Here is an 11,633-nt window from a genome sequence, read left to right on the forward strand (position 1 = left end):
AAAGTGACACACGTCTCTAATGCAAGCCAGTTTGAAGGAGACACAGCTCAGCGGATGCAGAGACAAGGCAGATACTAACTCTGTGTGTGTGTGTGTGTGTGTGTGTGTGTGTGTGTATGTGAGAGAGAGAGAGAGAGAGAGAGAGAGAGAGAGACAGAAAGAGACAGAGAGAGAGAGAAACCAGATGATGGGTGAGATTTAAAGAAGATAGGGAGCAGGAAGGCAGGCTGAGCAAAGGGGGGTGGGGGGTGGGGAAGCAGCGTCAAGTTTTGGGAATCACTCGACCTAGGTAAGGAGACTGATGCCGTGCTAGGCATTCCCTCCCTTCCAACAAATTGTTGAGTGCCTAACGGGCCAGAAGCTGTTCTTTCCGGTCAATTGGGAAACAACGGTGAAGATTCAGATTAAGCCTTTCCGGAGGGTAGACTGGACTGGCTGGTGGCTCTAGAGGGCCGGGGCTTTTGTGGCCGGAGGCTGAGCGGTTCCGGCAGCCCCTTAGGTCCCCAGGCACACGTGGGTCTGTCCCCAGATCTTCGGTCCCGCTGCGCGCGCCGCCTGAGCCTCCCCACAGCCCCGCCTGGCTTCGAGCCCGCCCCTAGCCCGACCCACACGTGGGTTCCCGCACGTCCGCCCGGCTACCCCCCTGACGTCAGCCTCCCGGTTCCATTTAAGGCCCCTCCCGCGCCCAGCTCCGAGTACGGGAGCCGCTGCCGCCAAGTCCGGACCCAACACCGCGCGCCGCCGACGCCCGCCTGCTCGACGTGCACTCCCGGTACGGTCGGGCCCCGAGCGCACTGCGCGGGAGGGTCAGGAGAGCGAGCTGCCTCCGGCTCGCTAGCTCGGCGCTGTCCCCGAAGGGGTCTCTGCTCCCGGGGAGTCGGGGGAAGGCAGGATCCTCACGAGGACTCGGAGGTCACCGCACTCTGCTTTTGCTCTAAGTGGGCACCATGGCCTCTGGTCCGGCTGGGGAACCGAGGTGGCCGCAGCTATCCTGTGGCTGAAAGCCCAGGTGGATGCAGAAAGACAAGGAAATGACAGATCTAAAGGGTGGGGCATACCTCCGGGCTTAAAATAGGCAAACAACGCAGAACTGGAGGTCGGGTTTCCAGAGCCCACCCAGCCTAAAAACCCTCAGCAGTCGCGGGTGAGGGATAGAGGGAGGGGGTCGACAACCGCGGAGCGCTGCTTGGGTCGCTTTTTAACCCTGGGACTCTTCAAGAGGTGGATTCCATGGGGCGGCTACTGCCTGCGGATTATAGGGCGCTCTTTGCGCAAATTACATTTATTAAGCAGCTGCTGATGTATCGGGTGCTACGCAAGGCACGGTGCATGCAAAGATGAAGCAGGAAGAGTCTCAGCCCTCCTGCCGATGGTCTTTTGAGAGCAGGCTATCTGGTACCGTCCCCTCCTCTTGAGAAATGGGGGAACCTAAAGCTGGGAGAGGGTTAGGGCATCTCTGAGGTCACAGAGTGGGTGGCAGAGTTGGGGGAGTAGACCCACTTTCTGCAGTGCTCGTCCCTCACCCGTGCCCCCACGTTGAAGGGAGCGCTGGATCCCAGGGTTTAGGTTTTGGTGAGGCCAGGTCTAGAAATAGCAGTGATTTACGCGGAGAGATCTGATTCCACCTTGGTGACTCTGGGCTGCCTGCCTGGAAGTCCTCTCGGATATTTTTGCCCTTTGGGGTGGTGTCAAGACCAGACGTGGTGCTTCAGGGTGCAACCTGTGATAATCTTTCCAGTGAATGCAGTGCAGGGTTGGATTAGCAGGGCGAAGGCCCCCTCCCCGACACTGGGAATGGAGGATTCCACCAAGTATCTATTAACTTTAGGGCTCCAGGCCTCTGCAGCTATTTTTGCACTTCCTGTACTGACAAAATTTCCTCATATCGGGCCTCACGCCTTTGCAACATGGATCACGGCAGAAACCACACGAGGCGCCTCCCTCCCTGTTGGTTAACAGCTCCTTGGGTCTAGTATTCCGATTTAAAGTCTGGCTCTGCCCGCGGCCAGGGAGGCTGCCAGTAGGGGCACTAGTTAAGTCTAAAGTCCACCTCGGGGCTCTCTGCCTCGTGGCTCTCTCCCTTGTACCCTAAGAGCAGGACAGTTCCCAATTATTTCCGCTCTTGGGCGGGGCTTTCCAGACTGGCGCCTCTGCGCCAGCACCCAGCTCTCGAAAGCCGCGGTCTGTAGGCTCTACTCTTGTCCCCGCCCAGCGCTCGAAATGAGCATGCGCGCAAGTGTCGCGCCGGGCTGGGTGGGGGAGGGGCGGAAAACCCGAGGGTTCCCCGCCAACAGAGCTGTTGGTCTGATATCCGCCCCATCTTCTGGGGCTGGAGGAAGGAATGAGTGCGCATGAGCAGAGGTTTTTTGTTGTTGTTGTTGTTGTTGTTGTTGTTGTTGTTGTTGTTGTTGTTGTTGTTTTTAACATCCTACGGCGTCCAGGTGGTTCCAAGAGGCATTTACGGGAACCTTCCGCACATTTCTCTCTACTTTTTTTGAGGGTTTGCAGGACTGGTGATTGGAGTACATTTGGGCAGGCAGTCACAGCGATTTTGTGTGAGGAAAGGCAGCCCCGCTTGGGGTTAATAAATCAAGATGAGTGAGTCCTCAGGAAGTTATACTTACACCCAAACGTCAATATTATTTTTCCACGCCAAGGTGAGATCCTTTATACCAAGATAGATCCTAGCCAGACCAGACCCTGGCTTTAGGCCTTTCAGTATCCCTTTGGCCATCTTTAGGTTTGTTCCTTCCCTCTTTTTAATGGCAAGTATCCCAAAAGGAAGTAAAATAAGCTCTTTTAGAACAGCTTTTGGTTAATAAGCGTTAATTTAAAGAGGATGCAGTGACAGTGTGTGTTTCCCCCCTATAGATTCCTTTTGCTTCTAAATCCAACATGGCAACTCTCAAGGATCAACTGATTCAGAATCTTCTTAAGGAAGACCATACCCCCCAGAATAAGATTACAGTTGTTGGGGTTGGTGCTGTTGGCATGGCTTGTGCCATCAGTATCTTAATGAAGGTAAGTGAAAGCCCATCACTCTGAAAGCCAAGGATACCTTGACCCCAACGATCTCCCCACACCTCCAAGAATTGCATTATTACATTGTATATACAAATATTTAGGTTCATGCATTCATTTGAAGAACTTTATGTGGAACAAACTTTAGTAATGTGATGCTATACCGAAAGAGTATCTGTACTAAAAACATTAAAAGTTATAAAGCTGGTGACACAGTTCCTTAAATTCACTGTGCTGTATTAACATGCATGAATTGCCTACAAATGAAAACATAGTCTATATCTTTAAGTTAAACATGCCTTTATTTTAAAGTAATTTTTGAGTTGAAAATGATACACACATTTGGTAAAATTAAAATCACTGAGTGTGCCTGGGTGGCCCAGTTGGTTGGGAGTTCCACTCTTGATCTCTGCTCAGGTTATGATCATGTGGTTGGTGAGTTTGAGCCCCACGTCAGGCAGGCTCTGCATTGATGGCATGGAGCCTGCTTGGGATTCTGTTTCTCTTTCTCTCTGCCCCTCACCTGCTTGTGCGCTCACTCTGTCTCTCAAAATAAAAAAAAATTTTTTTAGTTAACACAATGTGGGGAATCTTAAGTCTTTCTCCCACAAAAATCCCCAGTGCCCCTCACCTTGAATAATAATTTTGGTACCAGTTATGGAGTTAAAAGTTAGATAGCAAAAGATAATTTGAGAATGAATAAAGAATATGTTTTATAGTAGTTGAGCCTGGTTTATATAAAAAAAGAAATTGAGGCAGCTTACAATATTAAAATATTTTAAGTTTAGATTTGGAGTTACTAATAAGGGAGTGTAATGATGAATTCTGGGTTTTGAACAGGAAAGGATTGAAATAAGGAACTGAAGGCAGAAATGAGCTATGCAGAGGTTGTGTAACAACATAGGTTGCTTTTTATGTGTTCTTAGGAGGGGCCACATAGTATAAAGGTTTCCCCCACTATCCGAAAGGAGAGCATTCCTATGAAACCTTTCTGAAGCCTGGTGTAAAGCAAAGAAGCAATTACCATTAATTAATGTGGAAAATTTTTTAACATTCCCAGACCCAAAAAATAACCTTAGGATTTTCTGATACCTTACGACACATCGTGCTAATGCATGCACAAAATAGAGATAAGGTACAGATGCTCACAAAGTTCAAAGCTATGGCAGCTTGATGCTGAGATGCTGAGTAAAGTTCCTGAGGAACTTGGTTCATCAGGTGGAACCAAGGTTCATTCATCAGGTGGAACTAGGACGTGTGCTGCCTCTGTAAGGGCTCACTGCGAAACAAACACTGAATGCTGTTTTTTGTTTTTTGTGTTTTTTTTTGCCTTATTTCCTAAATTTTTTTTTAAACTTTTTTTTTTTTTTTTTGAGACAGAGAGAGACAGAGCATGAACGGGGGAGGGGCAGAGAGAGAGGGAGACACAGAATCGGAAGCAAGCTCCAGGCTCTGAGCCATCAGCCCAGAGCCCGACGCGGGGCTCGAACTCAGAGACCGCGAGATCGTGACCTGAGCCGAAGTCGGACGTTTAACCGACTGAGCCATCCAGGCGCCCCAATTGCCTTATTTCCTAAAGGCAGAAATCCTCTTTGGATTTATTTCAGTTAGGGAAAACAGGTACTAAAGTTAGGTCTTTTATAAAAGTGAAGTGGCATAATGCAAACTTCTGACAATCAGGGGATACCTGGACCAATTTTTACAGCTTTCCACTGGATCAGGAATTGATGCCATTTGTTTTTTCCACACCTATGCCCTCTAACTCAGGTGTGTATAAGGTTATTATATTACAGATGACATGGGGGGGTAGATCTGTTGCTCAGCTAGTATAACTTACTTGGTTATAACAGTTCACACCCCATGTGTATTAAATCTGTTGCTGGTGCTCCTGGTCTGAGATGCACCTATAAACATTTACAGATTCAACTGAAAGGATATTTTTCACCAATATTATTTTGCAAATGCACAAATCTGTCTTCTTGGAACACTTAGTGTTGGTTAATATATGGAAAACATAAAGGAATGATCCAGAATATCACTTTTTAATTTCCAAGTCTTAATACTGGTCAACATCACTTATGTAATGATTAATGGCCTAAAATTAATGTGTAAAATTGAGAGACTAAACAGAGCAGTCTTATGTAATTGGATGTTATTCCAGCCATTGCCAATCTAGTGTTCTGCTACCACACAGTCGAATGGTGGAGTGCTTGCAGAAGTTGCTCTAGTGAAGGGGCGCCTGGGTGGCTCAGTCAGTTAAGCATCCGACTTCAGCTCAGGTCATCTCACAGTTTGTGAGTTCGAGCCCCGTGTCAGGCTCTGTGCTGACAGCTCGGAGCCTGGAGCCTGCTTCGGATTCTGTGTCTCCTTCTCTCTGCCCCTTCCCAACTTGTGCTCCGTCTCTCAAAAAATAAATAAATGTAAAGAAAATAAATTAAAAAAAAAAAAGAAGTTGCTCTCGTGAAGAGAGAGGATCGGTACTTTTTCCTATGCATGGGTCATCCGTGAGTCACTTTTTAAAGTTTATGTATTTATCTTGAGAGAGAAAGAGAGCATACACACATGCTAGTGGATGGGGTGGGGGGAGCAGAGAGAATCTCGGGAACTGTGAGATCATGCCCTGAGCCACAATCAAGAGTTGGATGCTGGACTGACTGAGCCACGCAGTCATCCCCGTGAGTCCGTTTTTAAATGGGGGCCTGCCTCTACTTTGAGGTATGCCCTGATACTAATAAAGTGGCAGAGCTCTCCTATGCTAGAAACATAGAAATTTTGCATCCCTTTCTAAAATTTGGAAGCAGCTCTTTTCTATTTGACTAAAAATTTTGTATCTTTTAGGACTTGGCAGATGAACTTGCTCTTGTTGATGTCATGGAAGACAAATTGAAGGGAGAGATGATGGATCTCCAGCATGGCAGCCTATTCCTTAGAACACCAAAAATTGTCTCTGGCAAAGGTTGATTTCAACAAGTTTATATTGTGATCTATGCTAGATTTGATTTTTTTTATCAGGCTTGAAATCCTTTTTCAAAGATTTATTTTTCGTATAGGAGCAAAGAGCCCTTGAGCCATTTTGCATTGGCAACCTGTTTATACCAAAGTTTCAATTTCTAGTAATGGAAACCCAATAGTCTATAATGTGGAAAGCATCTGAATTAGAATGTAATTAGTAATGCTTCTCAGGTCCATATTTAACCACATTGCTTCAAATATTTAAATTTAATATACTTACTTCCCCTACTTCCTTTCAGACACTAAGACAAGGTTGAGAATAAGGTAAATGAGCCAGTTCAGACTTTTCACACTTACGAGCCCTAGTCAGGAAACCTGGCATGTGTACAAATAGTGTTTCTTTTGACACCTGAAAATAACTGACCACTTATCTATGGGCTGGGTTAACCATCCTGTGCCATAGGGTATCTAGAAGCAAGATCTTGATAAGTGTAAAGTTGCCTTTGCTTTAAAAAAAAAAAAAAAAGGCGCCTATCTCTGTGCTGATATGATCATAGTAAAGTAATTAAGTAGAAATAGGGGTATGGAAGAGTCTGAGCATTGAGCTCAGGTGGCAAAAAATTGGGGGATAATGTCTCATTTGGTTCTTTCCAGCTCCTCTCAACTGTGGTTATATAAAGTCACAGTCTAAACCAGAATACAAGGAAGGCGTTGATGTACTCTTCCTCCATGTTAGGTGGCCACAGTGAAAAAACCAAAAGCTAAAGGAGTCATGGGTTGGGGGGAGGGGTGGCATTAGTGTCATTTATCTGTGTTTGCCTATGCGTGAAAGGAAGTAAGAGAGGTAACAAAACACTAATAAAATTGCCCATGAAAAAAAAAAATGTATGGAAGAGATTAAGGCCTTAATCTGGTTTTTGTTTCCCCTTTGTCTAGACTATAATGTGACTGCAAACTCCAAGCTGGTTATTATCACAGCTGGGGCACGTCAGCAAGAGGGAGAGAGCCGTCTTAATTTGGTCCAGCGTAATGTGAACATCTTTAAGTTCATCATTCCTAATGTTGTAAAATACAGCCCAAACTGCAAGTTGCTTGTTGTTTCCAATCCAGGTGAGACCTTTAATTGCACAAATAGATGAGCTTGAGTAACACCAATGGCGTATGTCATATTCTGTATATACATATTTATTTCTAGTATTTTTCATTTTCCTCTTGTGAATGGATTTGGTAAAATAGTTAAATTTAACATATTAAAGGGGTACAGTGCCCCTCAATGTAGTTAGAACTTAAAAATTATTTTCCCGAGAAGATCTTAGATAAGGGAAAAGGGTATGAATAAGGTGTTCTAGATGCACAATTTATTTTCATTATACTACACTTCTTGAATACTTAATGAATTTGCTATATTATACATACAGGTTTAAAAATATTGACAAAAATACTCATTGGTTATGATCAATATCAAGATTCCTACAGAGCCATGTATCTTGAGTAGCCAAACATCATCTAATGATTTACCTAGTATTTTTGCCTAAATGTTTTCTTCATAGTGGATATCTTGACCTATGTGGCTTGGAAGATAAGTGGCTTTCCCAAAAACCGTGTTATTGGAAGTGGTTGCAATCTGGATTCAGCCCGGTTCCGTTACCTAATGGGGGAAAGGCTGGGAGTTCACGCATTAAGCTGTCATGGGTGGGTCCTTGGAGAGCATGGAGACTCCAGTGGTAAGCATAACTTATTTTCTATTTTTGTTTTCAAAAAGATTGTGTAAGATATTGATAGAAGTTTTATTATTAAATCAGAGCTGAAATTAGATATCCATTCATTAGAGTAGAATGATTTCTAAAAATCTATTATTCAGATTTTAGCTATTTTATGTGACCTCTTATGGCATGGGGGATGGGGAATGAAATTTCTTTTACTTAAGATGATAATTCTTAGGATGACCTCAGTCATTTACTATCACAACTGTCTATATGAGACTTGAACTGTGAGGCTGTGAAAAGGTTAACCAATCCAAATGGAGTGCATGGAAAAATTCTATCACAGTTGAATTCACAGTTAGTTATACTAAGAAAATTCCCCTTATGATCTCATACTATCTTTATATTTCAAATAGGATTAAACATCCCAATAGGTTAGGAAAAAAGGTCAGAATATGGTGAAAATTCTTAGTTTCACATAATCTAATCAATGAAAATCTAAGAGTAAGGGCATTGGTAGTCTTTACCATCTACCAAAAGCAGGTAATCCTCCTCAGATAAGAAATGAGGATTAGAAAAATGGGTCAAAATAACTAGTCTTGTTACCGAAACCCAAGTTTGGCGGCCTGTTGCTCAAAAGGCCAGCACTCAAGAGCAGAGTTTTGACTGGAAAAAGAATATGAGCTTTATTCAGGAGGCGGGCCACGTGGGGAGAAGGCAGATTCTTGTCCAAAAGTCAACTCCAAAGTTTCTGCCAGGCCCAGAGATTTTTGAAGGTGTCTAATCAGTTAAGGGAATGCAGTGGTCTGTGACATTCCTTGATTACATGCAGATTTGATGATGCCAGTTACAGAGTTACCTCGGTGCTTGGAGTTTGTGCAAGGTCTTAGTTCCTTGGTGCCTGGGGGTGGGGGTTGTGCAAGAAGGTCTGGTTCCATGGGACCCAGGGGTTGTGCAAGAGTACTCTGTTCTTTCTACAAAAGAGGGCAAGGTCTACAGATGTACAAAAGGAGGTCAGTAAAGTCATTTGTGTGACCTTAAAAAAGAAAAACATTTTGTTGAAAGATTGCTGGGCTAATCAGAAAGGTGAGGTGACCTCAAACAGACTTGCTGGCCTCTGTGGCCTGGGAAAGTTCTGGTCTTTTATTCTCCAAGGCCAGTGGTCTGCAAATCTTAAAGAAAGTAAATTAGTTCTGTTAAAGATCAAGGGTCTTAAGTCAGCAAGCAAGGAGTGAGTTAACTTGAAGCAAGGCTGGCTGGAGTGCTATTATAGTCTGCTGGATGATGTATGGAAATAAATGTATTCTGTGCTATTTCTTGTAGTGCCTGTATGGAGTGGAGTAAATGTTGCTGGTGTCTCCCTGAAGAATCTGCACCCTGACTTAGGCACTGATGCAGATAAGGAAAAGTGGAAAGAGGTTCACAAACAGGTGGTTGACAGGTAATAGATTCCATAGTTTGGCAATGTAGAAGATTAAAATTTATTATTTTTATTTTAAAGTTGGAAGTTTAATGGCATTTGAGTACTTCTTGTTAGAAAACTTTTTTCTAGGGATGTCTGACTGGTTTAGTCGGGTAGAGCATGTGACTTTTTTTTTTTTAATGTTTATTATTGAGAGAGAGAAACTGAGTGTGAGTGGGGGAGGGGCAGCGAGAGAGGGAGATACAGAATCTGAAGCAGGCTCCAGGCTCTGAGCTGTCAGCACAGAACCTGACATGAGGCTCAAACCCAGAAACCGTGAGATCATGACCTGAGCCGAAGTTGGATGCTTAACCAACTGAGCCACTCAGGCGCCCCAAGAATTTTTTATTATTTTAAAAGTTTTAGTGAAGTAGTCTCTACACCCCATGTGGGGCTTGAACTCACGACCCCAAAATCTAGAGTCACACGCTCCACTGACTGAGCCAGCCAGGTGCCCCAGGAATAAGAATTTTTTTTAACATTTATTTATTTTTGAGAGAGAGTGAGCAAGCACAAGTGGGGGACGGGCAGAGAGAGGGAGACAGAGATCCAAAGCAGGCTCAGCATGGTGAGCACAGAGCCCGATGCGGGACTCAGACCCACAAACCATGAGATTAAGTCCTGAGACGAAATTAAGAGTCAGCCATTTAACCAACTGAGACACCCAGGCACCCCACCCCAGGAATAAGAACTTTTAAATCCAATTTCCTGTTATGGGCTTTATGAATAGAGACATTTGTTTATTCAAATGATTATAAAGTTTCAAGGAACGTCTAGATTTGTAGTGGTACTAAAATGTAAATATTAACTCTTAGAAATTGTTGAAACAGGGAAGCTTTCATGCTTGGTGGCATTATTTACTTATTATAAACCATGTGGTCATGTGTGGATCTCAGGTATATAGAATTGAATAATGAATCATGATTGGTTTAGGCAGGGCCCTCTTTGTATTCGTTTAATTAAATAAAACCTAAGAAATGTTGACAGTAGCTGTCAACTAAGTATAGTGTTCGTTGGAATTAGAATTATTAGTATGTTGGTACTTGGAAATGAGTGAGTTCTGAGCTCCTTCTCCCACTCACCCTTCCACCCATCCCTTACTTGACATAATCTTGAGTCAAGCATACCATACATAATCTTGGATTTATGTTCCAAAATTCAGTATTACATTGTAAGAATCATTTATTTTGTTGCATGTAGATACAGTTATTTTTGACCATTATGTAACATTCCACTGTGTTGAATATTTCACTGTATGTACCACAATTTATCCATTCCCCTGTTGGAGAATCCTGGGCTTGTTGCCAGGCTTTTGCTATTACTAACAACACTGTTGTGAACATCCCTGTTCATAATATCCTGGTATACGTGGCAATCATTACTCAGGCATATAATGCAACTTTGTGCCATTGTTTGCTGTAAAGCCTGTGTTCAGTGAAAGCGTTGTTGTTCTTTGTTTCTCTTACCCTACTTTTTCCTACCTTCCCTGTCCTTCTGTACCCTACAGTGCCTATGAGGTGATCAAACTGAAAGGCTACACTTCCTGGGCCATTGGACTGTCTGTGGCAGATTTGGCAGAAAGCATAATGAAGAATCTTAGGCGGGTGCATCCAATTTCCACCATGATTAAGGTAGATCTGTGTAGTGATACATTGTATTTAAATGCCATTATTTTCTGGTTTTTAAAAAAGAGTCTTCTATGAAAGCAGATTAGTCATCAGTCCTTGATTTGAGTGAAATAAATTAATGCACTAACAACTTTCCTTTTTTGGAGAGACGTGGTTGCACTTTAGGAATAATGTCTACTAGTACTCTGTTCACCACATAGATACTTGGTAACTGACTAATAATAAATTGGGGTAGGTGCATGACCAGAAACGAAAAATTTTTTCTTTGAAGAAAAAAAGAAGTCACACTGAAGTTAGAGTTACCAAGATGTTATCCATAAAAATGTGACCGTACTACGGATAACAGCAATAGTTTAGAGTTTCTTTTACAACAGGAATCTTGCCAGTATTTTGATGATTTGCACTGTTCATCACATCCTAACTGAAAATGTGGAAAGAAATTTCTACTTACCAAGTTGTATTAAATAAGCAGACATATTTGTAGAGCATGGAAGTCTTGGGAGACCCCAAAATGCATAGACAAAACATAAAATGTCTTTCATTTTGTCTTCAGGGTCTCTATGGAATAAAAGATGATGTCTTCCTCAGTGTTCCTTGCATCTTGGGACAGAATGGAATCTCAGACGTTGTGAAGGTGACCCTGACTCCTGAGGAAGAGGCCCGTTTGAAGAAGAGTGCAGATACGCTCTGGGGGATCCAAAAAGAGCTGCAGTTTTAACGTTTTCTAATGGTGTACCACTTCACTGTCTAGACTACAACAGGATTTTTAGTTGGAGGTTGTGTATATTGTCCTTATTATCTGATCTCTTATTCAAGTAATAATATTAAAAATGGCCTAGGAAAAACATCAGTTTCCTAAGTTACAAA

General features: G+C 43.2%; 1 protein-coding gene across 4 annotated transcripts; it reads left to right on the forward strand.

Moving 5' to 3' along the window:
- Positions 1–665: 665 nt before the first annotated feature.
- On the forward strand, positions 666–11,633 carry LOC102971970 (L-lactate dehydrogenase A chain). 4 transcript variants are annotated; one of them, XM_042958262.1, is made up of 9 exons: positions 2,245–2,361; positions 2,509–2,657; positions 2,872–3,021; positions 5,860–5,977; positions 6,910–7,083; positions 7,524–7,697; positions 9,000–9,117; positions 10,646–10,769; positions 11,320–11,633. In XM_042958262.1, the coding sequence occupies exons 2-9, from the start codon at positions 2,595–2,597 to the stop codon at positions 11,482–11,484; spliced, it is 1,086 nt and encodes a 361-aa protein (XP_042814196.1). In that variant the 5' UTR covers positions 2,245–2,361; positions 2,509–2,594; the 3' UTR covers positions 11,485–11,633. The 4 variants fall into 4 exon arrangements, with proteins under 4 accessions (XP_007098499.1, XP_042814196.1, XP_042814198.1 ...); XM_007098437.3 differs by lacking the exons at positions 2,245–2,361; positions 2,509–2,657 and adding an exon at positions 666–772; XM_042958264.1 differs by lacking the exon at positions 2,509–2,657 and having other exon boundaries at positions 2,251–2,361.

Source organism: Panthera tigris, chromosome D1, assembly GCF_018350195.1.
Source record: "Panthera tigris isolate Pti1 chromosome D1, P.tigris_Pti1_mat1.1, whole genome shotgun sequence".
In the NCBI taxonomy this organism is placed as follows: domain Eukaryota; kingdom Metazoa; phylum Chordata; class Mammalia; order Carnivora; family Felidae; genus Panthera; species Panthera tigris.